We start from the raw sequence: 23,898 nt of genomic DNA, 5'->3' as shown, positions 1-23,898 counted from the left end.
GGTATGGAACTTGGAGCCAGTAAAGGAGTCCCTGAATAATCAGAAGTGGACAAATTCCTCCTGTAGTAAAGGGTAACATCTATTTTTCCTGCTCCAAGAATTCCTCCCCAGCAAAAGTTCTGAGTTAAGAAGAAAATACAAATACACACATACATAAATTAGTTCAAAAGAGAGTCACTGGAGCCTAATAGTTCAAAGCTCAGGTTTTAAACTCAGAGTCAGAAAGATCTGGGTTTGAATCCTAGCTTTGCCACTTACTAGCTAAATGACCTTGGGCATCTTACTTCTCTGAGCCTCAGTTTCTCCATCTGTAAAGTGGGGTAACAGTAATATTTATCTCATAGAGCTGTCGTTAATGATTAAAAGAGATAGTATATGTAAAATCCCAGTACCTGGCCCATATTAAATGTTCAGTAAGTATTTTGTTATCCTCCTTTTTCTTCCTCCTTCTCTTTATTGTCATCATTATCTAGTATCCACATGGCCAGGGAAAAGACCCTAGAGGTTATCCACACCAGCAGAAACAATATTAAGCAGAATGGCTACTGTAGCTAAAACACCATTGAAGCTACATCTGATTTTTAATTAGATGTCAAAAATAACATTACGGTGGGCAGATGGTTTGAGACCAGGAGTTCGAGACCAGCCTGGGCAACATGGCAGAACTGTGTGTCTGAAAAAATACAAAAATTAGCCAGGCGTGATGGTGTGTGCCTGTGGTCCTAGCCATCCGGGAGGCTAAGGTGGGAGGATCACCTGAGCCCAGGAGGTTGAGGCTCCAGTGAGCCATGATTATGGCCACTGCACTCCAGCCTGGGTGAAGAGTGAGACCATGTCCCCAGAACAAAACCCAGATTAATTCTGAACAGCAAAAAAACATACTGACTAGGTCAGCAACTTCCTTAGACCTAAGCATTGCCACTGGGTGTAAACCTCTGACATTTGTCCACCTTCCTAGACATATATTGTTAAGAGAGACAGAGAATGAAAGGGAGGAGGGAAAGAAAGAAGAGAAAGGAGTAACAATTTAAGAACTAAGAGATATTTTTGTAAGACTAGACAAAAGATTGGGAGAAAAAAACATAAATAGAACTCAGTATAAAAGAAGAAAAGAGATGCAATAATTAAACAATAAAAACAGCAAAAACATGCCAATATCTTTTATAGGAGCTATTTGATGAGACCCTTGGAGCTTTAGGTCCAGCTAAACACCAAAATTAACTTGGGAAATAGTACCCATCCCCCACACCCTGCTGTAAGGCCTTATTGAGAACAACTGAGGTACAAGATTCCAAATTAGGAAGCCAGATTAGAATATTCTGGGTTTGATTCCTTATTCCTCCATTCACAAGCCATATATATATATACATTTTTTTTTTTTTAAAAAAAGAGTCTTGCTCAATCGCCCAGGCAGGCTGGAGTGCAGTGGCGCAATCTTGGCTCACTGAAATCTCCTCCTCCCAGGTTCAAGCGATTCTCCTGTCTCAGCCTCTTGAGTAGTTGGGATTACAGGCATGTGCCACCACGCCCGGCTAATTTTTGTATTTTTAGTAGAGACGGGGTTTCACCAGCCTGTTGGTCAGGCTGGTCTCAAACTCCTGACATCAGGTGATCCACCTGCATTGGCCTCCCAAAGTGCTGTGATTATAGGCTTGAGCCACCATGCCTGGCCCACTAACTATATTTTTACTCCCTGAATTTTGATTTCTTAATTTGCAAACATATGGTAGGTATGAACCTACCTTGTACAGTCTGAGGGTTAAACAGATAACTATAAATGCCTTTTATGTAACAGGCTATTAATCAATATTAACCCTTCTCTACTTTCTTTGCCCCCATAAGTTCTATCTACAGATTAAAGAAGTAGTCATCAACAGAAAGACTATTTCATGTTGACAAATGGTAAATGAGTGAAAAGCGTCTAATTCTCTACGCCATGCCTATTTTCTTTGTAAATATCTGATGACAAGTCTTCCAATTCTACAGCTTGACAGCACATATCTTCATATGTTAAAGTTCACAAGGAACACTTAGCTTGACGTACAAGGTATTGCAGGACACAGAACACTGGTCATCTCTAGGTGCTAGTCCAGCTATCTGAGCAGTTTACTTATTACCAACCAGGACTTACCTCTTCTGTTTGGTTGGGCCTTAGGGAACATTCTGGGCCTTGCTCAGCGTTTAGTGAGTCTGGTGTGAGGATTTGTGCCATGGAATTATCAGAGGTGCTTATTTTCCCATATGCTTCCTGTAAAGAAAAGAATCAGAGCTCCAGAAAGGGTCCTGCCCTGGTGCCACATGAATTCTTCTCTCTGCGCATGCTCATTTTACAAACTACCTGCTTGCAAAAAAGTCAGATATGGAGAAGTCAGATACAATTAGAAAAAAGTTTGTTCATTAGGGAAAAAAATCAGCTTCCCCAAGACTGTCTTTATTTGAAAGACTTGCATTCTCCACACTTCTCTTCTTAATGAGCACATAAACAATCTAGAGAATTACGTACTTAAGTAAATTTTTCCAGAAGTATGCTTTGTCTTGTTGAAGTATTCTTTAAAAGTATGTCCTTATGAAAATTTAAATTACATGGCCAGGTGTGATGTCTCACACCTATAATCCCAGCACTTTGGAAGACCAAGGCAGAAGAATTGCTTGTGCTCAGGAGTTTGAGACCAGCCTGAGCAACATGGTAACACCCTGTCTCTATCAAAATAATTAATTAATTAATTATATGATAAAGGCCACATTTCAAAGATTGGGGAAAAGGTGAATTTATTCCATTTAGGAACAACTACCAAGGCATTTTATGAAAAATATAAGTAGAATTCTTGTATTACTCCTAACAATAAATTCTAGTTATGAAAAATATAACTAGAATCCTTGTATTACCCCTAACAATAAATTCTCATTGTATTCTCAAAGTTATGCCATAAAAATTCTAGGTGTGGGGAAGCATGACAAGAAAGGAAAATAATATTAGTATTGACTACATAAAAAAATAAAATAATATGTACCACAAAAGATACCATAATCTAAGTTAAAGAGAAATGACAAACTGGGATAACTATTACACATAGTGTTAATATTTTTTTTTTGAGACGGAGTCTCGCTCTGTCGCCCAGGCTGGAGGGCAGTGGCACGATCTCGGCTCACCGCAAGCTCCGCCTCCTGGGTTCACACCCTTCTCCTGCCTCAGCCTCCCGAGTAGCTGGGACTACAGGCACCCGCCACCACGCCCAGCTAATTTTTTGTATTTTTATTAGAGATGGGGTTTCACCATTTTAGCCAGGATGATCTTGATCTCCTGACCTCGTGATCCACTCGCCTCGGCCTCCCAAAGTGCTGGGATTACAGGCGTGAGCCACCATGCCCGGCCAATATTCTTAATATATTAATTACTCTATAAATAATAAGGAAAACATCAACCCCTACATAGAAAAACAGTCAAATGGTAGGAACAAGCAAGTCGCAAAAGAAGAGTTACAAAAGCCAATAGGCATCTAAAGAGATATTCAACATTCTTAGAACATAAATTAATTTAAACCACTGGCTAAGTTTGGCTAAGACTGACAATATCAAAAATCAGCTTGTGTGTTGGTTGGGGGGGAGGGTCTGGAAATGCAATTCCATGTATACCTAGGAGAAATATTGTTGGTATAGCCTTTCTTTTTCTTTCTTACTTTTTTTTTTTTTTTTTGAGACAGGGTCTCACTCTGTCACCAGGCTGTGGTGCAGTGGTGCAATCTTAGCTCACTGCAACCTTCATCTCCCAGGCTCAAGTGATCCTCCCACCTCAATCTCTGGGACTATAGGCGTGCACCACCACGACCGGCTAATTTTGTATTTTTTACAGAGACAGGGTTTCACTATGTTGCCCAGGCTGGTCTTGAACTCCTGAGCTCAAGCTGTCCGCCCACCTCAGCCTCCCAAAGTGCTAGGATTACAGGCATGAGACACTGCGCCTAGCCTGGTATAACCTTTCTAGAAGGCAGTTTGAAAATGTGTGTCACATTTTAAATGGATATATACTTTGATTCAGCAATCCTTCTTTTAAGGTTAACCAAAGTTAAGCGATGGGAAAATGACATGTACGCAAAGAATTAACACAACGTGGCAGAAAGCATGTGGATATTATAATCAACCAACCTTGATTGCTCTACTTGCAAGTTGTATGATCTTGGACAAATTAACCTGAACTCTCTGAAACCTCAGTTACTTCACCTTTAAAATGGGAATAAAACCTATCTTACCTATGCTTGCAATTAAGTGACATATATAAGGCATTCAGCATTTCCTAACAAAATGTTAGTGTCTTTTCAGCTTCTACTGAAAATAGTGACTGTTATCAGAAAGGTATAAACCAAGAATTAAAGGTAGAGATTAGATAAAATTAGAAAGGTAGGCAGGGACCAGGAAAATCTGGAATGTCACGCTAAGTTTGCATTTTCTTCAGTAGATAATCAAACTCCATGAAGAATTTTAGGCTGAGGTTTCACATGATTGGTTTTAGGAGAAGTCATCAGTATTTTATAAGATGTATTAGGAAAAACAACTGGAGACTGTAAACCAATTAGAGGGCTACTCCAAAAGTCCAGGGAAGTAATAAGAATTGCTTGAAATAAGACGATGGCAAAAATAATGGGAGGAGAGGCTGTACACAGTGAATGGACATCATTGGCCACTGACAGGATGTGACAGGTGAGAGAAATGAGGCACCTAGTAGAACTCCAAAGTTTATCTCTGAGAAAATAGTGGCACCAACAGCAGACACTGAGAAATTAGTAAGAGGAGCAAGCTTTGAAGGAAAGGTGGTAAAATAGGTTTGAGTTGGAGAAACTCCATCCCAAAAAAGTCTATCACGAGGATAGAAATGTGGAATACATTTATAGATTTAAGAGAAAAGCCAAGACTAGAGATTTAGTTTGGTAATCACTGGCATAGAGGTGACCACAAGCTCTCAGAGGAAATAAAATTGCCCTGAAAGAAAACAGAGAGGCCGGGCGCAGTGGCTCACACCTGTAATCCCAGCACTTTGGGAGGCCAAGGCAGGTGGATCATCTGAGGTCAGGAGTTCAAGACTAGCCTGGCCAACATGGCAAAACTCTGTCTCTACTAAAAACAAAAAAAATGAGCCAGGCATGGTGGCAGGCACCTGTAATCCCAGCTGCTCGGGAGGCTGAAGCAGGAGAATCGCTTCAACCCAGGAGGCAGAGGTTGCAGTGAGCTAAGATCGCACCACTGCACTCCAGCCTGGGCGACAGATCGAGACTCTGTCTCAAAAAAAAAAAAAAAAAAAAAAAGAGAAAACAGGGAGAAGAGGACAGAACATTGGGGGAATGCCTACCATCACAGACGAAAGAGAAAGAGGGGCAAGAAAAGGAGACGGAGGAGGGACTAGAGGTAGAAGGGACAGGGAAGAACAGAATTAAGAAAGTTAAAGGAACACCGTAGTTAAAGAAGGAAGAGGTGGTCACTCCCAGAGAGGTCAATAAGGATTAGGACTAATAAAAGGGTATTGAATTTGTACTCCAGAAGTCAATGGCAGTTTAAGCATAGCCAGAGGCTGAAACAAGGTTACAAAAGGGGCCTAGGGAGTAGAACACCAAGGAAAGACCTTCAGTAGCAAATGAAAGAGGAAGTGTAGTAATTGACATGGGAAGCAGGATCCAGAAATTCAGTTCATTAAAGTACCATACTGAGCTGAGTGTAGGATATAAACGATAAGCTTCTTTCCACTCATGAAATCGTATCAGGTGTATTCATAAAAATGTGCTAAGTCATAATTGAGGTTCAGAATCCTATTGGAAAACAGGGAAAGAGACAGCAATTTCCTTTGCACGATGTCAGGAGGTTTCTTGGAGCAGGGGAAGTTGAGATGGGTCTTTGTGGATGGGAAGGAAGTCTACAGACAGGCATGGAGAAAGGGCATCCCAGGGACCAAAGCCTTCTGTGGAGCTACTGAAGATGCAGGCTGGTTCTGGAACTATCTCTCTGTTTGAAGTAGTGGGGCCACAAGGAAGAGAACATGTTAGGGAGGGGAAGCCTGAGTACTGAGGTAGAGAAGGAAGGAACCTAGCCAGAGGCAGAGACTGACAAGGCAGGTACAGGCAGAGAATGGTGCCAATGATTAAGGAAAGAGTTGGCCTGAGAGCAGGGGGAGGGGTCAGCCCTGGACAGGAGGCAGGATTGAGAGGTTTATGGATCACCAGGATGCAGAGATCTTCAGGGAGCAAAGGAAGAATGTAGTTTTCACATAGCCTTACGATGATTTTCTAAAGTGAGACCATTTGAGAGATTGGAAAATATTTAGAATGTCATAAGGAGCAAAAAAGACTTAGCGCATCTAATTTATCTTACATACTACTTTGTTCCACAAAAAAAAAAAAAGATTATGGAGAGACCCTCCACCCAATACTCCCAAAAGAGTGGCATGTTAATTTAAATGCTTTGGTAAAACAGTGCAGTGAAGCTTTTAGCTGCTCCTTTGAGGTATCTGTTTGGTCAGTTTGGATTTTCACATATATGGAGTTTTCCTCAAAAAAAGTACTCTCCTGTTATTAAGTACACAATAGAAATAGAACCAAGCAGGTGCTCATTAAGGCTGTCTTTGCATTTATGCAAAGGTAATGTGAGAAGCTTTCAAAGATTCATGGTAGCCAAGATAGAGAAGCAACCGAAGTGTCCATCAACTGATGAATGGAGAAAGAACATGTGGCATATATACACAACAGAGTACTAGCCAGCCTTCAAAAAGAAGGAGATTCTGTCATTTGTGACAATATGGATGAACCGGAAGACATTATGTTAAATGAAATAAGCCAGGCACAGAATGATAACTACTGTATGATCTCACTTACATGTGTAATCTAAAAAATATGGACTGCATAGAAGCAGAGAATAGGATGGTGGTTACCAGGGCTGTTGGGGGCTGAGAGAGGGCCTGGGGAGATGTTGGTCAAAGGACACAAAATTTCAGTTGAACAGCAGGAATAAGTTCAAGAGAATCTATGTATAACATGGCAATTATAGTTAATAATAATGTATTGTATACTTAAAAGTTGCTAAGCGACTAGATTTTAGGTGTTCTAATTACTGAAAAGATGACAAATATGTGAGGTAATGCATATGTTAATTAGCTTGATACAGCCATTTCCAACGTATACACATTTCAAAACATGTTGTATACCATAAATATATACAATGGTTGTCAGCTTCAAAAAAAAAAAAATTCAGCCATGCAGGTTCCCTCCCTAAGCATTCCTTTAAACAAGATAGTTCTTTACTATCCTTATTTTTATTCCTTGTCTGAGCTACAAATGGGCATTTTAAAGGTTTAGGCAGTGCTTGCTGAAAACCAAACAAAGGAAAGAGGGAAGAGAGGAAGCAAAGCTAACCTAGAAAGTCGGGCAACATGGCGAAACCCCGTCTCTACTACAAATACAAAAATCAGCTGGGCGTGGTGACGTGTGCCTGTAATCCCAGCTACTTGGGAGGCTGAAGCAGGAGAATTGCTTGAACCTAGGAGGCGGAGGTTGCAGTGAGCTGAGATCATGCCACTGCACTCCAGTCTGGGCGACAGAGCGAGTCCGTCTCGGGGGTGTAGGGAAAGAAAGTCGTGCAGAAAGAGATCCCTGCTCCCCCCCGGGCCCTCGTAACCCCTAAGCGTGGCTGATACGCCCAGCATTACCTGAACAATTGTTCCAGAGGATGAGGAAGCTCTGTCTTCCTCCATGTCCTTGTCATGCTTCCAAAGTGAAGACCAAGACTGAGGAGATGGCTCTGCCTTCTCATCTCCATTCTATCACAGTAAACGATTGGTTAGCAAAGGGAAGAGCTTCCCTTACTGTCATAACCGGTGCCCTACTCACTCACGTCTTTTATACCAGACTCAACTTATCAGGCAGTGTAACCACAGCCCTTTATTGCAGTCCTCCCCCATTTTTTTATCTGTATTTTTTTTACTAACTATATCATGTTTACAAATGTGGCTGCTCTTCCTAAAGCCCAGAAAATACTTTTAAAAGTAGGGGCTCGGCTCACGTCACACAACGGAAATCTTTAAAACGGTGCTTTTAGGAATTTAATCTGCTTTGGTAAATGTAACCTTAAATGGTATCTTTGAGGCCAGGCACTGGGACTCACACCCATAAACCCAGCCCTTTGGGAGGCTGAAGTGGGAGGATCACTTGAGGCCAGGAGTTGGAGGTTGCAGTGAGAACCACTGCACTCTAGCCTGGGCAACAGAGTGAGATCCCGTCTCTAAATAAATATTTAAAAATACGTAAAAGTTAGAAAAATTAAAATGCTATCTTTAAAATTACAGCCACATGAGTATAAGAAAAAATGTTCAACCTCACTAATCACCAGGGAAATGCAAATTAAAACCACAGTGAGATACTACTTTACACCTGTTAGAATGGCTTATATAAAAAAGATAAAAAATAACAAGTGGTCATGAGGATGTGGAGAAAATAGAACCCCTGAATACTGTCGGTGGGAATGTAAATTGGTACAGTATCGAGGTTCCTCAAAAAATTAAAAATAGAACCAGCAATCCCACTACTGAGTACATATCCAAAGGAAAAAACTCAGTATGTCAAAGAGATGTCTGCACTCCCATGTTCAATGCAGCACTGTTCACAACAACCAAGATACGGAATTAACCTAAGTGTCCACCAACAAATGAATGGATAAAGAAAATGTGGTTATATACACATACTGAAATACTATCTGGCCTTAAAAAATAAGGAAATTCTGTCATTTGCAACAACATGGGTAAATTTAGAGGATCTTCTGTTAAGTGAAATAATCCAGGCACAGAAGGACACATACCACATCATCTCCCTTTTATGTGGAATGTAAAAAAAAAAAACTCATAGAAGCAGAAAATAAAACAATGGTTACCAGCGACCAGGGATTACAAAAATGTTTGTCAAAGGACATTAAAAAAAAGAGCACAGGAGGAATAAGTTCAAGGGATCTTTTGTATATCATGGTGACTGTAGTTAATATATGTTTGAAAATCATGAAGAGAGTAGATTTTAAGTTTTCTCATTACAAAAAAAAATGGCATGTGAGGTAACATGTATGTTAATTAGCTCAATTTAGCCATTCCACAATGCACATATACATGTACTGTATCAAAACATCATACATGTCATAAATATATATATATATATGTTTTTTGAGACAGAGTTTTGCTCTTGTCACCCAGGCTGGAGTGCAATGGCATGATCTCGGCTCACTGCAACCTCTGCCTCCTGGGTTCAAGCAATTCTCCTGCCTCAGCCTCCCAAGTAGCTGGGACTACAGGAACCTGCCACCACGCCCGACAAATTTTTTGAATGCATACAATTTTTACTTGTCAATTTTTTAAAAAAAATCACAGCTTGATGTTCCCCTTCATGTGTCCATGTGTTCTCATTGTTCAATTCCCACCTATGAGTGAGAATATGCGGTGTTTGGTTTTTTGTTCTTGCGATAGTTTACTGAGAATGATGATTTCCAATTTCATCCATGTCCCTACAAAGGACATGAACTCATCATTTTTTTATGGCTGCATAGTATTCCATGGTGTATATGTGCCACATTTTCTTAATCCAGTCTATCATTGTTGGACATTTGGGTTGGTTCCAAGTCTTTGCTATTGTGAATAATGCCGCAATAAACATACGTGTGCATGTGTCTTTATAGCAGCATGATTTATAGTCCTTTGGGTATATACCCAGTAATGGGATGGCTGGGTCAAATGGTATTTCTAGTTCTAGATCATCATCACACTCTGGGGACTGTTGTGGGTTGGGGGGAGCGGGGAGGGATAGCATTGGGAGATATACCTAATGCTAGATGACGGGTTAGTGGGTACAGCGCACCAGCATGGCACATGTATACATATGTAACTAACCTGCACATTGTGCACATGTACCCTAAAACTTAAAGTATAATAATAAAAAAAAAAGAAAAAAAATCACAGCTTGATGAACATGTACTTTTTTGTTGCTGTCAAAGACAAACAACACTATAAACATCAGCTCAGAAGCAAATACATGTCTCAAATTAACATTGTACTGAAGTCACTCTTTTTGGCCCCTGGTCTCTCCATTATTCTCGTAGTTCTCTCTGCCATGAAGGGGTATAATCAGATTGCAAAGTTGTTTGATGGTCACAGAGCACACAGTAAAGTTGTACTCTTCCTTGTCACAGTTCCACCATGTCCCAGCGACAACTCTAGGACAAGAGGTCTGCTCTGTGTGAGAGTGGAGCTATTTAACCATCTATAAAATGAGCCTAAAAAGTGTCTGGTGGTTACATGTAAGTCACAAAAACTGTAAGTTGCTTCAATTTTCTTCCTTTTGTCTTAAGACCCATTGCAACTTATTTTTTCAAGTATGAAATGGAAACTGATGTCAGAAAAGACAACTGAAAATGTCTCATTCAACCAGTTATAATCAAGTAGTACAAATTCTTAGTATTACTTGCTAACACAACTCTTCATGTCATTGGAAATACTGTTTTAGAGCAAAAGAGTAATTGAAATGCGGAAAAATACAGTTCTAAAAATGAGACCAGGAGTGCCAAACAGCATGCTCTCAAAACTTCAGAGAAAGTCCTCAGAAATCAGGATACTACAGAGAACTTCTTCACCTTCTCCCGTATGCCAACAAGAGTGTCTGAATTACATTCATCTCACTCTTACACAGTGAAGTAGGTTTCCATACACTTAAACATTAATAACATAAGAGAACTACTTCAATCATACTTTTAAAATATCAACATTAATTTTAAAAATTCTTAGGTTTCCATTCACTTTAAGATCTTTTCATTGACTTCTTTTAGAGGTCTGGTTCTAACAAACTTTAACAAGAAAATCATTTCCCTTACTTCGCTCTTCACGGAACTTTCTTCCACCTCTTCCTCGACTGCTGCCAGGTAAGACATGGAGCCTCTTCTGTTCAACTGAAAGGCACAGCACAAGAATACCTGCAGTCTGCTTGCCAGTCAACATCACCAAGATCCCAGTCCAGCTGCATTTTTATGTAGCTAATTTTTTACTCACTTTATCCAAGATGCCCACCCCCACAAGAAGCCTGTCTCCTGGTCCGTTCAGCTCCTCCAGCCAGATACCCGGAGTCAGTCAAACCTTAGGTCTTGTTATTTTCATGGCCCCCTGTGCCCCTTCATAAACAATTAAAGAATGCGATTCATTGATGTGAATGCAGAGAAGACTTAGGCACTGGGCCCTTCTTGAGTCTGCAAAGGGCTGACTTTTCTGTACGAAGATACTTCAAAGGGAGGCTTGATCCACCTGCCTGTGAAATTTTATAAGCACGTCCTAAAGTAATTCAGGTGTTAAGAATTCTGGGTGGAGTCCAGAACAGGCACACCCTGAGGATTTATATTCACTAGTAAACAACCTCAGGTTGAGTATTTCCACTTTTAAAAATTCCTTTACTACAGGCCATAGACATAGATGCCACAGGTCGTTCAGGTGGAAAACACTACCCATTAATGCTCTTGTGGAGTGTGGGGCCAGCATTAACCTAAAGTCATACCTACCTTCCGCTCAGAAGCATCCCTCTCTGCCACTCCACCTTCCTCTGATGTTACAGCTGGCAGCCTATCTCTTTCTACTCCTTCTTGTTCTTGCTTCAAATGCTGGTGAAGGTTTAGTACGGTGGCCTTCAAGTCCACCAACAGGTCTTCTTTTCTCTGGTTCAAACTCAGAATCTGTTTCTCCATACGTTCGATTTCTCCCTGTGTAGAAAGAGTGTTTGCATAGGTTTGAGAAGTCTGAGGCCTCTGCAGGCCCAGAGCAGCCTGCTTCCTTTGGTACAAGGGCTGAAGATTTTTCTTTGCTGTTTGGTTTACAAAGCCAGAAGCTAGTCTCTGGTACAGTATAGCTCCTTTCCATCCTGGATACAATTCCAAAGGTCCTGTGTAGGGTTTATAAGCTATAGGATGCCTCAGCCTTACCAGAGACCTTGTGAATCAGAATCTCTGCAGGTTGAGCCAAAGCATGGAAACTTGTAACATGCTCCACAGGTGACTGTGGTGTGAGGCCAGGGTTGGGAGCTACTGCTCTAGTGGCCAGCTACAGGACTGAGAGAACCAGGATCCACGGGGCAGGGCCCAGGAGTCTGCACACTAACCAACACTGCACAAGTGCCTTATGCAGACTTCCCATTGTGTCCCAAAGTATATTAAAAATGCTTGTCCCCAGGAGACATGTTCCCATGTCTCTCCAGGAAATTCTTAAGCAGACTAACATTTGGGAACCACTGAGAGAAAATGAAGACAGAAATCTCATTATTTTATTATCATCTTTGAAGGCTTCTTTGGTATTACTAAATTCGTTTACTTTTTTTTTTAAGCAGAGTCTATCCTGCTCAATCATTTACTTTTTCTACAGTAAAATCTTCCTACTAAATAGGAATAGGTAAACAAATAAAGGTACCATGTAGTATATCTTATTATGGGAATGATGGACAGATGATCTCAAGCTTCGTGATGTTACTTTTAACATTTATATTATTGATATGTGCAAATCAAATTTCTTATTCATGGCAGATATGCAGATGCCCACTGTATGTCTAAGATGACTATAGGATTATAGATTCTTAGCTTTGGAAGAAACAGCAGGTGACAAATACACTAACATCCTTCTCTCTAGCACCTCTGAGAGATGTCATTCAACTTGCCTGAGCTCCTGAAGTGAGTACTGCATCATAAGCAGCCTGCTCCTTTTTAGAAAACCTTCATGTGTTTGAAATTTGTTCCTAATATATTCCTTAGACCCCTATTCTTTCCTCCTTATTTCTTCCTTTCTTGCTGTCAGTTCATCCATCCACCCATCCTACAGATAGTCATAGAAGCAATAATTTTCTTACAGAACGGAGAAACGTAATCTGTCTCCACCTGCAAGAGAGAGTTCTAAAGGCCAGAGAAAGAAGGTGATTTGTCCAAAGCTGCAACTAGCACACAGCAGAGCACAGGCCTGGGCTTTCTCCTGGTTGTACTGCACACATTCCTATGCCAATACCCCTACTCTGTCTGAAGTCAAAATTTCTGTGATTGCTTTTGGGAAATAACAACTGTTTGACTTAAATCTGAGTTGGCTGCATTTTGTGTACCACTTTCAATAAACACTAAACTTCAGAGGTACACTGCCTCCCGACAAGAGCAATACTACAGCCACTAGGATAACAGAAACAGAGTAGAGGCACAGTCCTACATGGAGCAGCTGCTCTCAAAGCAGCATCTGCAGACCCCTGGCCCACAGTCCATGAGGTCCAGATCATTTTCATAATACTAAAATGTTATTTGCCTTTTACACCATACTGACATTTGCACTGATGGCATGAAAGCAATGGTGGGTAAAACTACCGGCACCTAATATGAATCAAGGCAGGAACACCAAGTATATTCGTTGTTACTGGGTTCTTCACTTTGATGTATTTATAGTAAAAAAAAAATTCCATTTTCCTTAAGAATGTCCTTGATAAAAATATGTGTCTTAGTTTATTTGTGCTGCCATAACAGAATATCTGTGACTGGGTAACTTATAAAGAACAGAAATTTATTTCTCACAGTTCTGGAGACTGGGAAGTCCAGGATCAAAGTATTGGTAGGTTTGGTGTCTGGTGAGGGCTGTTCTGTTTCCAAGATGGCACATTGAAGACTACATCTTCCTAAAGGGAAATTTGTCGTGTTCTCACATGGCACAAAGCAGAAGGGCAAAAATGGGTGAACTCCCTCCCTCAAGCCCTTTTCTGAGGGCACCTAATCCCATTCATGAGGGAAGAGCCCTCATGACTCAATCACCTCCCAAAGGCCACACCTCCCGATACTGCTGTGTTGGTGATTAAGTTTCAACATGAACAAAAATGTTGGGGGGAGGGGAGGCAACATTTTTTGGGAGGACAAAAACATTCAAACCACAGCAGTATGTATTTTTAGTATTCTTTGTGAAAAAATGGAAAGTATGCATATGGCACTTCTGCTGCATACCAAGGGCCAATGGTTGAGAAAAAGCACTTATGCTACTGTTTGAGTTGTAAGCTGAACTATCCTTTTTATTCACAGAACACTATTTTTACGTGAAAAAAAGCCAGCTGATAAACTATATTGCTTTCCTTAAATACTAAAAGATTTTTTCTGAAGAGATAAGTGTTAATATTAACAACTATGATTTAAAGAAATATTGACTCTTCAAATGTGTCAACATTTGGAAGATCTGCCTAACTCAGCTAATCAGGATTTTCCAAGTGATCGAGCGTGATGTTATAAAATCATGCATTGTTAGAAGATCCATTCGAAGTACAAAGTAGGCCAGTAAATTTTAATGTAAAAACGTATAAAGTTCATTGACATGGGTTTAGATTCCATTTTACAATTAATACATAATTTGCACTTGTTGGGTTTTAGTATAGTTTCAAAGAAAAATGTCCACAATTATTCAAAAGGACTATTAAAATATTCCTCCATCTTCCAAGTGCATGTCTTTGAGAGGCTGGATTGTCTTCCCATACTTAAAACAAAACTACATGCTTCAGCAGATCAAATGCAGAAACATTTGCAGCACCCACATCTGTCCATTAGGTGGGTGCAAAAGTAATCGCGGTTTTTGTCATTACTTTTAATGGTAAAAACTGGAATTACTTTTGCACTGACCTAATATTAAGCCATATATTAAAGAGATTACAAATACATAAAACAATGTCACTCTTCTCATTACTATTTGTTTCAGAAAATATAACTACTTTAAAAAAATGTTATTTCTACTACAGCCTGGGTAACACAGTGAGACCTCATCTCTAAAAAAAGGAAAATAAAAATAGTTATTCCTATTAATATGTAGTGGGTTTATTATTGTTGCTTAAAAACTAAATGAATGTTTTTACATTTCTGAGTTTTAATTTAGTTATCAATGGATATAATTCATATAAACAAAAGCTCTCTGGGGTCCTTGATTTTTTAGCATAAGGGGAAATCTAATATTTTTACAATATTGAGTCTTCATTACTGAGTGGGAATTATTGATCCACCATTTAACAGCTGTGTCATCTTGTACTCTCCTGTACTTCACTGTAGATGTCAAATCACTTGCCCCAGGTCTCACAGCTGGCGAGTAGTGTAATCTTCTTTTGAGTACCATATTAATTGCTTGCCTGTATCAATTTGATGGCAAGAAAAAAAGCAGCTCTCTATTACCCCTAGCATACAATCAGGTTTTTTGTTGTTGTTGTTTTTTATTATAGAAATGCTACTTCAAAAACAAAGACTGAAAAAACCCAGCAACAGATGGTTAACATGCAAACCATTGTAACTGAATCCACAGGACACTGTTTTTTTATTTTTTATTTTTTTGAGACGGAGTCTCACTCTGTCACCCAGGCTGGAGTGCAGTGGCGCGATCTCGGCTCACTGCAAGCTCTGCCTCCCAGGTTCACTCCATTCTCCTGCCTCAGCCTCCCGACTAGCTGGGACTACAGGCGCCCACCAACACACCTAGCTAATTTTTTGTATTTTTAGTAGAGATGGGGTTTCACCGTGTCAGCCAGGATGGTCTCGATCTCCTGACCTTGTGATCTGCCCGCCTCGGCCTCCCAAAGTGCTGGGATTACAGGCGTGAGCCACCGCGCCCGGCCCACAGGACACTGTTAATTCTGACATATGGCAATATGTCAGTATGGCAATACTGCTTAGAATATGGAATTCTTCATTACAATAGTATTCAGTGTCTTCACTGCTGAAGCCCAGCCTGCCTACACTGCCTGACTCTATCCCAGAAAGTCAGGTTGTCCAAATATCCTGTGTGTTATATCAGGTTCTTTGGTACCAGAGCAAATTCAGATTAAAATGCTTCAAGCTGAGGCCATGGGCACTTAAAAAGCCCTCCATTAAAGAAGGAGATGCGGCAGCCCTGGCTCAGTTTCTGGGATTAGGACTGCCCAGGCTACAAACAGATAAGGCTTCTCTTGATCAAACATCAGGGGCTATAATTTTGTCACTTTTTAGTAATGATAATTATATAATCATCTATTTTATGAAATAGGGATGGAAAGTAAACACACACAGAAATACCTTCAATTGTTAACAGAGAAACAGGAACTTACACTGCACCACTAGAAAGGCTCCTAGACACCAAAGGCTTAGTAAGTATTAAATAAATGGACTGATGGACAAATGAAACATACCTTTATGAATGAAAGAAACATACCTGTAGTTGTGGCAGCTTGTCAGCTTGGTCTGGTGACATATGTTCAAGGGAGAACTGAGCTGAATAATTATTTAAGATCTGTTTCAAATTTTCTATTTCTTCATCACATTCATTGGTCTGTTTTATGACTACCTATAAAATAACCCCCACAAAAAAGAATCTTTGTCATAATCTAAGCAGATTAATGGACTATTTTCATTGTCTAGCCCCATGGAAGTTTTAATCACTCACAGCAAATATGCACCCATTGAGATTTCAATAGGACGTGGTAGCCTAAACAGAGAGAAGAATGTTTGCAAAGCTGACACCTGATCTTCTTGCTCTACTAGATGCCAGGGCACCTTGGGCAGTGCTTAAAGTACAAGTCTCACTGGACACACCTTTGCTCTTAAGTATTTCCGGTCCATTGGGTTTATTCTGGAAAGCATTTTATGGCGTGTTAACATAAAGTTGCTAACTTTTGAGAAGTTACTGACAAGTCACATACACCATTTTAATACATATTCCATGGCGGGGGGAGGGGGGCTTTCCGCATAGAAAGGTGACATAACGATTCAGACTGAACAGAGCATGTGAGGTCAGTGATGATGGGTTTTCCCGGTCCAGACTCATCTTCACCTGGTACCCCTTGGGATCAGTGATGTGTGTTTTACGAGTAAGAGGGTGAGGGTTCAAGAACAGTCTAAATTTGCAGAATAAGAACTAACCAGAACAATACCTGGCATCTAGTGCTAGGGGAGCAGGAAAGCTCAGACCTATCTGTGGACTAAATAATATGATTAAGCACGATGAAAAACAAAGAAACAGACTTCAAAAGAAAAACTAGATACTTCTTTGGTATGCTACATGATGAAGCAAAATGCCTTTTAAAACTACAAAGTTTCTAGCCAACACGAAATTCTTCCTTGTATTTTCTTTAATATTTAACTATAATTTTAGCCATAGGCTGGAAATGAATAACTATGTTCACTGTGCACATCTGTTCCCCAGCCCTCAATAATGAACTACATCCCGTTCTCTCCGCAAAAGGAATTTGTCTTATTTTCTACAACGAGGGTACTTACAATATCTAAAGTAGAAATCAAAGGAAATGTACCATATTCTAATGATTGTCTTCACCACTGTCTTCCTTAGCTTTGAAATATATGAGGGGACATCTGATTGCCACCAGCACAATGAGATGGAAAATTTGAGCACCATAGTTTGATACCTAACTTGGCACAAAACAGAACTGCCTCTTCTATTTCACCCATTTCGTCTGTGAAGAAGCCACTTGAAAGCATAGTTAGGACTGTGGCTTTCTTTTTCTGACCAGGAGACTAATAAAGCACAAAAGGATGAAAATAATGGATCGAATTTTATATTTTTTTCTCTTTATATTATTACAAGGTAGTACATTGAGTGCTAGATCTTTTTTCTCTCTGTGGGTGTTACAGAATGACATCAGTTGACCAGTAGCCAGACCAGAGAAACTGAGTTAAGACTCAAACCAGAGATTACAGTCTCCTCAAACCTTAGGAGAACAGAGTGGCCACCAAAATGTGCATGAAATTTAAGAGGGAATAACATATAGTCATTTTTCTTCTTACAACCAGAAGGCGGTCATGAAAAATGAAAAATAACCCTTACAGTGACCCATCTAATCAGGAAAGGCAGCATGCAGGAGGTTGACGGAGACGGTTGGAAGTCTGTGCAGACTTTCTGCAACTTTCTGTTCTTGTGGGAGTGATTGTTGATCCAGGAATACAAACTAAAGATTATTCCTAACTAATGATGATTCCTGATGGAGAGTAGTGATTTAACAAAACCCAACCACCACCACCACCACCACAACACAAAACCCCTCTGGGGAGAAGATGAAGAATATCAGCTCTCAATATGCAGAAATGACACCAGGAGTTTAGAAACTCAAATTCTTGTTCCATGTGTACATAAATTAACCTCTACACAAGTTAACTCTGCGGTCCTTCAGCAGGTCACTTAACCCTGATGCCAATTTCCTTATCTGTAAAAATAAAGATGATAAAGTGCCTACTCTACCTACATCACGTTTGGTAATGAGAAAATCAATAGGAGAGTGACTGAGATGAACACAGAGATTACTATGGTGATGATTACTTTACAGATCTGTTGGCCTCAGAGGCTGCAAATGCCTTGTTCAGGTTTGACTCCCTTCCCACAGCATTTTGCCCATGTAGGTCAACAACTGTGGAATGAAATTAAATAGACCATAACTATGCTTTAATCTCTTAAAGGATAAGAACTGAGAAAAATAACCTTAGCTCCATTTGAGCATGAAGATATGCTTTTATATCAAATGCCACCTCCTACAATAATAAGATAATAATGAATTTCAATTAGAAGTGAAAACCAAACCAGCTTTTGGTGAACATTTTCATCCAGTAAGTTGGATGTCATCAGGAACTGCTTACCTTTAATAACTCATTTTGTTCTTGAGTCATATTTTCCAATAGTTTTATATCTTGTAAAAGCTGATTTGTCCGCTGAAACACAGGCAGAGGTTTCATTCCTGTTTGGGGCAACCTCAGTTCCACTTGGTAAGACACTATCTCAGCAATGGTTTTCTTCATGGGACGTATATTTTCAAGTATGACCTTAATTATATAAGAGGAGCATGTTACAGAAATGAAAAGACAATGGCCACTGTTAAATTTAATTATTAAAAATTAAAATACAGTATAGTTTTTATAGTTTGCATTTTTAAAATAATTTCTTAGCTCAGATTGAAAAGAACTATTATATCACTCATGATCGGGGAGTTGAAAGTCTCAGGAAAGAATAACTGGGGCAAGAGTAACCTACCAATACTAAATTACGCATTTGGACAACTTTTTCTTCCTTTTCTCCCTCCGCTTTCTGTGTAGAACTGGCGTTCTGCTGTGTATATTGTCACTAGGCAGTGAGCAATGTAAGGGCAGGTACTGCCTCTCACTTTCGTAGCAACTACACCTAGCACAGGGCTTCCCGTACAGTAGGCCCTCAAAAGTGCTTATTGACTTGAACAGAACTGTGCTGCATGAGTCCCAGGAGTATAATTATGTTTTGCTTTAATAACATCTGATCCATAGAAATCTGGATTTATGTAACCAATACATTAGAAGAGATTACTCACCGTACTAAGTCATATTTCATATAATATCATTTCATTTAATCCTCACAACCCCTCGAGAGGTAAGTATCCTAACCTCCATTTCACAGGTGAGGAAATTGGGTTCACAGAAGTCAGAAGATCCAGGTAAGCTGAGTCTGTAAGAGGCAGAGCTGGGAACAGAATCCAGGCCTCCCTAGTCCTAAACCACATGCTCTCAATCACTAGGCTGAGCAGGGGATCAACATTTGCCTGCTGTTTAGTCATGTCCCAGCTCCTCTGTCAGGGGCTCTATTTACATTACAATTGGCCAATGTAATCTCCTCAGTACCAGTGCACGGATATGAAAGAGAATCCAAAAACCATTAATTACTCAGTCATGCAGCCAGTGAGCAGTCTAGCTGGGGCTGGAACCCAGTTCAGTCTGAATTAGGGGCTCAAGCCCTTGAGTTTGATTTAAATGAAAAAATAACCTATAGGAAAATTATCTTTACATAGGTGGTACTACAACTACGATTTAAATATACAGTTATAGTTATTCCCATCAATTTCCCAACCTTATTTTGCTATTACTCTGGTAAGACTAAATGCTTTTTTAAATCACATTATATTATATTTTGAAAAAGACATAATAAGTATCATAAGAAAATACTTTAAATAATAATCTATGCTTACCTCCCCATGTTTGAGATGTTCTTCAGGTGAAAAATCAAATATTTCTTTTGATAATAGGATAGTTTTGATTTTTGAAACTCTTTTTTCCATTGATTTTACTTCAGATTCAATAGCAACCATATCCTAGAATTTCAGAAGAACACACTGATGCAATATATATTGTATATTAATCATCTATAAAAGTTTATTGGCATTAACTTTATTCTCTTATTTAGCCAAATAATGTCTGCCATCTATATCTCTGAAAAACTAACCAAGCACTATAGATAAATAAATAATGTTCACCATTTTCTTTCCTTTTTTTTTTTTTTTTTTTTTTTTTTTTTCCCGAGACGGAGTTTCGCTCTTGTTGCCCAGGCTGGAGTGCAGTGTCGCGATCTCTGCTCACCGTAACCTCCGCCTCCCAGGTTCAAGCGATTCTCCTGCCTCAGCCTCCTGAATAGCTGGGATTACAGGCACGTGCCACCATGCCCAGTTAATTTTTATATTTTTAGTAGAGACGGAGTTTTGCCATGTTGGCCAGGCTGGTCTCCAACTCCTGACCGCAGGTGATCCACCCGCCTCGGCCTCCCAGAGTGCTGGGATTACAGGTGTGAGCCATCGTTCCTGGCCAGGGACCAACAAAACTTTATAAGAAAATGAAGCAGTATGTACAATAGCTGTTTATAGTGATATCTTCAAATTATGAGGAAAAGTTAAATTACATGGACATTATTCTGTGCACCGACTATTTAAGAAGGTATATAGAATTATACAATGTATTTTAGGGTAATTTTCATCAAACATTATAGAAGCATTTAAAAATTTTGAAATGAGCTTCAGTAACCAAAAATAATTACTTTAACACTTATTATTCCCTGAAGATACATGAGTGTGGTGTAGGGAATGTAACTGAGTAACAAATGTAAATAATGAAGAACTGTAATTGCCTCTACTATGTGACTCTATCTTCAAATAAATGCTTCTGATGTTTCAAGCCAAAATAAAAATCCAGAGGCTGGCAAATAACAACCCCTCAATAAATATTTGCTATTGGTAAATAAAGACTTGGGACTACCTGTTTTACACTTGTTTTTAATTCCTTTTTGTGGAGAAGGGGGTCTTACTATAGTACCCAGGCAGGTCTCAAACTCCTGTGCTCACATTATCCTTCTGCCTCTGCCTCCGTAAATGCTGGGATTACAGGCGTGAGCCACCGTGCTGGGCACCACGCCCGGCCAGAACTATCTCTTTTAATTCCCTCTTTCCTATCCAGCATTTAAAAATCAGTAGTATTTCTCTTTGACAAAGAGAAAACACTGAGCTTATTTTATCGGGATTCTTTACTCTTTAAAACAGACCACTTCTGGATTGAAAATAGGGAGATGCTTTTTGTTATAGTTTGTTATAGTTACACTACAGGTTGCAAAGTAAAGTAAAATATAATTCCACAAATGAGAACATACATGACATTTTACCAGATCAATGTGTCTTCACATTGATTAGTTGTATAGTGCTTGGTTAGTAGTATAACTCTAATTTATTTATTTATTTATTTGACAGAATCCTGCTCTGTCACCCAGGCTGGAGTGCAGTGGCGCAATCTTGGCTCACTGCAACCTCTGCCTCCCAGGTTCAAGCGATTCTCCTGCCTCAGCCTTCCAAGTTGCTGGGATTACAGGTGTGCACCACGATGCCCAGCTAAATTTTGTATTTTTAGTAGAGACAGGGTTTCACCATGTTGGCCAGGCTCGTCTTGAACTCCTGACCTCAAGTGATCCACCCGCCTTGGCCTCCCAGTGCTGGAATTATAGGGATGAGCCACCATTGCCCAGCCTCTAATTTAATCCTGAATGATTAAATGAATGGTGCAAACTTACATCAGCCATTCGCTGAATCTGTGGAAGGCTTTCCATTATTTTTTGCTGTAAAGCTGTTACTTGATTACTTAACTCTTGTATGGATTGTGTTAATTCATCTGTTTCAAAAATTATTGACAGGTCTTCTAGATCCATAAAGATTGAATGTAAAAGATTGTGCTTCTGTTCTGAATCTTCCAAAGCCATCTAGATAAACACAGAATGGGAAAAATAGAGAGAAACATCAAGATCCTGATATAAGCTGATTAAAATTTAAATCAGAGAAAATTGAAAGTTCTCTCAACATTTTAAACTAGTCATTTCTAGTTCGATAATGAAAACAGAACACCCCCTATCATCAATGACAGTGAAAGACTTCAGAGTATCTACCTGTATAACTGTAACATAATAAGAAACATATATATTTGGTCTTCGTCCACTTCTAAAACCCTTGGAATCCTTTAATAATAGGGGAGAGAGAAGTGTCTTTTATTATACATAATAAGCCCTTTCATACATGTAATAACTTTCAAATTTAAGATGTCAAAATAGCTCAGCCACCTAATGAAAATGTTCAGCTTGATAATGTACTCTTCAGGTAATTCCATAAAAAATAACTGATAGGAGAAAGAACATTCACTTACACAACTAGAATTTCAGTCACAAGTCACTAAAACTAAGTGGATTATTCAGAATTTTATATTAATCTTATTCAAAATCCTTATAGGAGAAAACTTTTAGGAAAACAAAACTTAAAACCAATGCTTTTTTTTTTTTTAACCAATTATCCACTGACAACAGCATCAAAAACCATAAAATACTTAGGAATAAATTTAACAATATACATGTAAGAAACGTATACTGGGCCGGGTGCAGTGGCTCACGCCTATAATTCCAGGACTTTGGGAGGCTGAGGTGGGTGGATCACCTGAGGTCAGGAGTTCGAGACCAGCCTGGCCAACATGGCGAAACTGTCTCCACTAAAAATACAAAAATTAGCCAGGTGTGGTGGCGGAAGCCTGTAATCCCAGCTACTGAGGAGGCTGAGGCAGGAGAATCGCTTGAACCCAGGAGGCGGAGGTTGCAGTGAGCCATTATCGCACCACTGCACTCCAGCCTGGGTGACAGAGCAAGACACCATCTCAAAAAAAAAAGACCTGCATACTGAAAATCACAAAACATTGTTGAGAGAAATTAAATCCCTAGAGAAATAAAGAGATATATCATGTTCCTGGATTGAATAGTCACTATGGTTGAGATGTTAATTCTCTTCCAAATTGATCTACAAATCTAATGCAATCCCACTCAAAATTCCCACAGACCTTTATTTAGAAATTAACAAGCAGATTCTAAGATTTATATGGAAATACAAAGGCCTTGATTTAGCCAAAACAAATCTGAAGGACAAAGTTGTAGAATTGATGCTACCTGATTTCAAGACTTACTGTAAAGCTATAGTAATGAAGACTGTCATATTGGTGAAAGTATAGACATATAAATTAATTGAACAGAAGGGAGAGCCCAGAAATAGATTCACATGTATAAGGTCAATTGATTTCCAACAAAGTGCCAAAGTAATTAATGGTGATTGTTATCAATAAATGATGCAGAAACAATTGGATATCCCCATGGAAAAAAAGAACTTTGATCCTTCAATCACACCTTATGCAACAATTAACATGAAATGAATCATAGACCTAAGAGAGTAAGAGTTAAAACTGTCAAGTTACTGGAAGAAAACACAGGAAGAAATCTTTGTAACCCTGGGTTAGGTAAGGATTTCTTAGAATGCAACACAAAAGAATAATCCATAAAAGAAAATATTGATACATTGGACCTCATCAAATTAATAACATTTGCTCTCTGAAAGACAGTGTTAAAAGAATGAAAAGACAAGCCGCAGACTGGAAGAAAATATTTGTAAATGACATATATGTCAAAAGAATGGTTTTCAGAATATTTTACAAAAAACTTACAACTCAACAAGAAGACAATGCAATTTTTTAAATGGGCAAAAAAAATTGAACAAATACTTCACAAAGGAAGTGTACAAATGACCA

General features: G+C 39.3%; 1 protein-coding gene across 9 annotated transcripts in view; it reads right to left on the bottom strand.

Annotated features, from left to right (window-relative positions):
- The window catches only part of SYNE2 (spectrin repeat containing nuclear envelope protein 2), a 368,901-nt gene that overhangs the window by 114,263 nt on the left and 230,740 nt on the right, over window positions 1-23,898 (bottom strand). For all 9 annotated transcript variants that reach the window (XM_034937677.4, XM_034937678.4, XM_034937679.4 and 6 more), the window contains exons 58-65: window positions 21,860-22,045; window positions 20,001-20,123; window positions 18,649-18,831; window positions 16,217-16,348; window positions 11,554-11,751; window positions 10,879-10,953; window positions 7,685-7,795; window positions 2,132-2,248 (exon numbers count right to left, since the gene is read on the bottom strand). In XM_034937677.4, coding sequence (XP_034793568.1) covers window positions 2,132-2,248; window positions 7,685-7,795; window positions 10,879-10,953; window positions 11,554-11,751; window positions 16,217-16,348; window positions 18,649-18,831; window positions 20,001-20,123; window positions 21,860-22,045 — 1,125 coding nt within the window. The remainder of the gene's footprint in view (window positions 1-2,131; window positions 2,249-7,684; window positions 7,796-10,878; window positions 10,954-11,553; window positions 11,752-16,216; window positions 16,349-18,648; window positions 18,832-20,000; window positions 20,124-21,859; window positions 22,046-23,898) is intronic.

The sequence above is a fragment of the Pan paniscus genome, chromosome 15 (genome assembly GCF_029289425.2).
Source record: "Pan paniscus chromosome 15, NHGRI_mPanPan1-v2.0_pri, whole genome shotgun sequence".
Taxonomy (NCBI): Eukaryota; Metazoa; Chordata; class Mammalia; order Primates; family Hominidae; genus Pan; species Pan paniscus.
The sequence above is the reverse complement of the archived record's forward strand: the minus strand, read 5'-3'. Positions and strand labels throughout refer to the sequence as shown.